The following is a 6,238-nucleotide window of genomic DNA, read 5'->3' as shown; positions in this document are numbered from 1 at the left end:
TTGCTAGATTTATTTTATCGTTTATTGACCATCAGTAATCTTCACTCATCACCTGCTGCGCCTCCTAACACATCATGTGTTGATTTTTCACTGTTCAGCGTCGGATTCTCTGTTTTTATGCCATAATTCACATCTAGTTTGTCGTTCTGTTTTATGTCCCGCTTCTCCTGTTTCAGAGTTTTGCGCAATGTGCGCGTCTTTTTTTTTTTAAGCCCCTAAGGTGCAGGGCGGTCGGGAAGCGTATCGATGGGGAAAAGGCAGACTGACATAAACCTTTTAAAACAACGGAAACAATTTCTGCATTCTGATTATTGAAATTTAAAAGTGCTGTGTTGTTCTATCACCCCGTTTCATGTCGGACTACTTGCAGCACCGTGTTAACGCTATAAAATGAACGCTCTCTATCGAGGTATCACCATGGAGGGATTTCTTGATTTAAATGGGTTCATTTTTCAAAGGGATACACAGGGAGGGTATCGTGATTTTAGCTACCAGTAGCAGGAGAAYGGAGCTGCGCCAAGAAGCTAACAAACACTGAATAGAAGAAGAGCTGCCATCGATACAGTTGCAGCCAAGCATGATTTAATGTTACACAATACAGTTTTACCAAGTTGCTCAAAGTCTAAACTGGTATTGTTGTGGATTTAAGGTGTAAAGTTTACCTTCGACCAAACGCCCCCCAAAGGCATCCCAGCACCCCCCTTTTGTAAAAATGTCCGCCAGCGCCCCCTGCCATCCTCTGAACGCCCCCTGGGGGGCGGTACCACCCACGTTGAGAACCGCTACACTAGTTAACTAATACACCGGCCAACCGGGACCACATAAATAAACTTTAACAGCGCAGGCAGAGCTGGGCGCTGGGCAGCGTGTTGAGATGGAAAAGCCGCACAAAATTCTTTGTTCACAAATATAAATCATTCTCACCGCTCGCTATGAAAGCGCAACTACAAATTATTCCTGCAGTTCATGTAGAGCTGCGCAACCAGAGCTAACCAGAGTGGTGTTTAAAGGTCTACCTTGATCAAAAGCTCTGGGAAGAATCATAATTCCTCATAGGGGCTTGATGTAAACATCCATACAGGTCAGCCTGTGTCCAGTTTGAGTGAAAGGAGGCGCGCGGGATCCGCGCTGAAGTAAACTTAATCCAGCCAATGCAGCGCGCGAGGCAACGCGCAGAGGCGGCAGCGGTGTGATTGGTCCGGCTTTAAATGCATAAACTATAGACCTATATTCTATAAACATATCTTTTAGGAATAAATCTGTTCAGAGCAGTGAAGGGCTCAGAGCAACAGAGACGCTTAAAAAAAGAAAGAAAAAAAAGAAATTTTTTTTTGCGTTATTATTTTTCTAAAAACTTAAACAAGAAAGGCTTAGCCTGGCGGAGGCACAAGTAAAGGATGGCGGGCTGCCAGGCCTATAATACACTGGGGGAAACCTTGTCCAAGTTAAATAACAGATGTATCTTCTGCATCCTCTGCTCTGTCCTTCGAAGGAGGAGGAGGYCCTTTCTCTGTCTCCCTGCCCTCCCTATCTTCTCTGCTCAGTGTCTGTGTCCTGTGTTTTCAGAGTCTTTCTTTTGAATAGCTTCCGAAGTTTTGTCTATATGTATTTATATGTGCTCAAGTGCCGAGGTTTTTTTCTTCATCTCAAGCTCTGCCCTGCAAAGAGCAGAGCTATGTTTCCTATTTCCTCCTGCAAGGGCGGCGCCTGTCGGGCTGCGAGGCCTCAGCCAACTATTCCCCAAACTCCCCTCGTGTTGTTACGTAATAGATGGTTCTAACTGAAACTGCAATTTTGTTGTCTTAACTGACAATGACAATAAATTCTTTTCATTCTGATTCTTTTTAATCTGAGGTTTCCAGCTAACTTTTTCATCAATTATTATCCCTAAAAATGAAGTTTTATGTATTTCATGACTTGGAAATGGAATGATGCTAATGGACATTTATTAAAGACAAAATGTCCATTAGTATTTACACTAATGGTTAAGCAATTAACAAGTCAAACCTTTTTTCAGTTCAGTTTATATTTTGTTGATTCACAACAAATGTCATCGTAAGGCTGTTAAAAAGACATCCAATTTCTAAGCAGAAATCTACAGTCAATAAAAATCCAAGTTCTAAAGTCATTTCAGTTTGTCAGCGTCTTCTACAAAATAAAACCCCACAGTTGCTTTGATTCATGCTTGAAGACAATTTTTAAAGCGTGGGATAATGAAAATCGTCTATTACACTAGTTGTAGAATGTGTTCAACAGTTTTTGAAAAGAATCAAGTAAGTTGAAGACTAAACCAGAGATGCTGATTACTTAGTTTAAGCTGATTAAAAACATCTGTCCAATAAAATGTTTGTCTGGATTGCATTTCAGCTCTTGTCTCCCAGTAATGTAGCTGTTTATGGGGGATTGTGCGCTTTGGCCAGTTTTGATAGACAGGAGCTCCAACGTAATGTGATCTCTAGCAGGTAGGGTGTTGTTGATGGATGTTATCTAAATGTATGTATATGTAAATTTGATGAAAATAAGTGTTATTTCTGTCACCAGCTCCTTCAAGCTATTTCTTGAATTAGAACCTCAGATTCGTGATATCATCTTCAAGTTCTACGAGTCCAAGTATGCATCCTGTCTCAAATTACTGGATGAAATAAAGGTAAGAACACACACCAATGTTTTAAACTATAACTGACCTGTTTGAGAGTTTTGCAAAACTTGCTTCTAACTAGTCACATGCATGATTACAGTTTAAACTGAAAGGGAACCAAAAACTCAGTTTCCAGGAAAATTTGAATATCACACAAACCAAATCATTTTTATCCAGAAATGTCAATGATGAGGAAGACCATCTGTTCAATGACTGGAATATCACCAGTCAATGGCACCCTCGACAAGGCAGTTTACCTACAAACTGTCACTGCTGAAGAAACTGTCTCTTCACCCTGTACTGTCTTCACACATGTAAAGATATGTTAAGAGAAAAGACAAAATGTTAGAAAAAGTTACACAATTAGAGATGACTGTGAAACAAACCTCACTCAAAAGGTTCAGAGAGTTTCATAAGTTTTTGACTGAGAGGAGTCAGACCCAAGTATGGTGCAGTTTTTGAACACATTCATATTTAAATTAATTGCCCTTAGTGTCATGTTGCATATTGTCTGAATATGGTTGTCTTTGCTGCAGCAAATGTGTGCTTTTACATGGCCAATTGACATGAGTCTGTCAATCAATACAGTAGGTTTGTCAGCAAATGACCAACTGTGGTCACAATTTGTTCCAACGTAAACAGCCCTCATCTGGAGAACCTGTGGGCTGAAGATGTCTCAGTGGGACAGAACCGCTGACATTTATTCTTACATTCTTTATCAAAAAGAATTATCCCCCTCAAAGTTCCTTTACAAGCTCGTATGAAATATAAATTTTTTTCTTGCCAATGTAATTTAACGTAATTTAATTCTTGGGCTTTAATGTCAATTTCTCTGGGATTCCTCATAAATAACTTCATGGACCTGATGAATGACTTCTTTAAAATCTTTTGCCTCTCTTCTTTACCTTGGTTGATAAGGCAAAAATGCCTCACCAAATGGCTCATGTAAGGCATTGAGCTTCACTACCTTTATCATAATGATTGTTTGTTGGAGGTTTGCTCTACTTCAGTTATACTTCCACATGGGGTGGAGCCATCTTGTCTTGGCATCACGTCCATTGCAGCCCTCAATGTATTAATTGCTCCCACTGCATCACAGTCTGAAGGATTTACTCATGTTGCTGGCCACTATCTCAACAGTAGTCAATGACCTGCTTTGTGTGAGTTTGCAAGAGCCTATAAATCCATTACAAATGTGTATTCAAATTACTACAGCAACAATTTTGGCATTTCTTTCAGGATAACCTGCTGTTGGACATGTACTTGGCTCCTCACATCAAAACCTTGTACAGTCAGATCAGAAACAGAGCCCTAATCCAGGTGAGACATCATGTGCGTTATTATAGTTTAATTTTTTAGTGTAAATATCTTATTTGTTGTGTTTAAGTCATTGATATTTATCAGTCAGTCTTGTGCAGAGCCAATGTCCTCAACCAGAGAAAAAAGGGGAGGGAATGGTAAGCACCACTGCTCAGTTCGCCAAAAACGATTTTGAAGAATCCTAAGAATTTGGTGAAAATATTCTGTGAACTGACACAACATAAGCTGAACCTTTTTTGGGTAATGTTTGTTACATTACCAGGGGTAATGTAACAATGGACCAGGGGTGACTGTGGCTGCCACATGTCGATGTGCCCTTGGGTGTCGATCAGTGTATAAATGTGTGAGTGCGAATGGGTGAATGTGACTCTAGTGTAAAGCGTTTTGGTCAAAATGACTGGAAAAGGGCTATATAAGTTCAGTCCATTTGCCATTTACATTTGGTGTAAAAAATAAAAAAAACTTTGTCATATGGTGTGGGCCGAACCTCTTGCAACTCAATGTGACAAAGACCAAGGAACTGGTGGTGGATCTGAGGAGAAGGACTAGGATTCTGGTGACCAGGGCGTCGGTGTGGACATTGTGGAGAATCATAAATATCTGGGACTCCACATTGACAATAAGCTGGACTGGGACAGCAAATTGGCCCCTCTGCTTTCTGAGGTGGCTGAGATCCTTCAGTACTTTACTCAAGATGTTCTCTAACTCTGTGGTGGCCTCTGCTGTGGTGTGCTAGGACAGCAGGCTGAGGGTCCGCTGAACAAACTGGTCCACAAGTTCAGTGACGTTATTGGAATGGAGCTGGACTCTGGAAGGAAAGAAGGATCCTGTTTAGGTTCAGGTCATCTTGGATAAAGGCCCCAATAAACTCGGGCGTATAAGTACTGTGCGCATTCCATGAACCACGCGGACTCCCTGTCTTCATACTCGAGCGTACTGATTACCTGAAATTCTCTCGTGATAAAATTCCTTTATTTCACGCAATCTTAATGAGTACTAGCAAGTCTGATTACCTATTTGGGCGCCTAGCTTTGTTTCTTCATCTGAGAAGCCTTAAGTCACTTCTCGCTGAGGGACAGAGAAAGGCAGTGACATGTCTGTTCATCCGGCAAAGACAGTGAACCACGGCCTGCAGCAGCACAGCTTCCTACTGAGGAATTTTATCCAGAGGAACAGCAGGAGGCTGTGCTGGCTTTACCTATAATCAGGGATCCATTCAATTAGCTCTGTTTATTATGTTCCGAAAGCACAATTGTGATCGGTGTAACAATTTGTGCACCAATCAAAAATGGTGCACCTTGCACATGGTGTGGGCCTTGCCGTTGTTGGGAGAAAAAAAAAAAGTCAGACTCAACTTATCGGACCACCTCTCTGCTCCACTGCTGATAAAGAAGTCTGGGATGATGTCTTGTTTTTTGTTCTCATAATTCTGCATAATTCACCAAGTCAATATTTGCGTGAATATATAAAGCCTGTTGCTGTTAAGTATTTTCGCTTATATGTCTATCACGTCCCCGTGACAACTTTATGTTGACTTTTATCATGTTGATCTCAACATTGAAACAAAATAAACTCGTATAACCCTGGGTTATATGAGTAAAGTTATAGTTATCAATCTTATCAGCCCTTTGTCACATGAAAACCAGTTCGATGTAAACACTGTTTCCACCAGGCAGTTTACTGTGCGACACCGAGTACTCTGTCATAAAAATCTATCCTTGCGCGGACATGTCCGGCGGACTGAAGTACGCCTGAGTATATTGGGGCCTTAACGAGTTTCATCCACTTTGTTGTGCTGGCTGGATACAGGACCCCTTCAACCAGAGACTCATTATACCGAAGTAAAGTTATTTGTATTATTAATATTAGAGATGTGCCGAATGCCGATCACCCATGAGGGCCGATCACCAATACCGATCACATAATTTTTTTATTTATTTTTTTTATCATAAACACTACCGGCTACATTATGTGGAAAAAGGAACCATGAATTCACCTTAATTTAGACAAAAACTAGTTTTTAATAACTTTTTCCAAGAAGAAAACTCAACAAAACAGGCATTGTGCAAATTGTACTGCTATCAGTAATACTATCTTTAACAGACTGATAACATATGGAGGCTCTGAAGAGGCTAAATAATGCAAAGAGTCCAAATAAAACCTCTCAACATTGCCAAAAAAATTCAAGTATAAAACTTAACATTCAAAGGCAAATACAGGATCCATTACAATAAACAATCCAGAGTTACTGAATGAAACCTTCCTGTTAGCATGGCGGCT

At 40.6% G+C, this 6,238-nt stretch overlaps 1 protein-coding gene across 1 annotated transcript in view; it reads left to right on the top strand.

Moving 5' to 3' along the window:
- The window catches only part of gps1 (G protein pathway suppressor 1), a 29,443-nt gene that overhangs the window by 20,964 nt on the left and 2,241 nt on the right, over positions 1-6,238 (top strand). The window contains exons 9-11 of the mRNA XM_008414979.2: positions 2,368-2,462; positions 2,542-2,647; positions 3,878-3,958. Coding sequence (XP_008413201.1) covers positions 2,368-2,462; positions 2,542-2,647; positions 3,878-3,958 — 282 coding nt within the window. The remainder of the gene's footprint in view (positions 1-2,367; positions 2,463-2,541; positions 2,648-3,877; positions 3,959-6,238) is intronic.

Source organism: Poecilia reticulata, linkage group LG8, assembly GCF_000633615.1.
Source record: "Poecilia reticulata strain Guanapo linkage group LG8, Guppy_female_1.0+MT, whole genome shotgun sequence".
Lineage (NCBI taxonomy): Eukaryota > Metazoa > Chordata > Actinopteri > Cyprinodontiformes > Poeciliidae > Poecilia > Poecilia reticulata.
The sequence above is the reverse complement of the archived record's forward strand: the minus strand, read 5'-3'. Positions and strand labels throughout refer to the sequence as shown.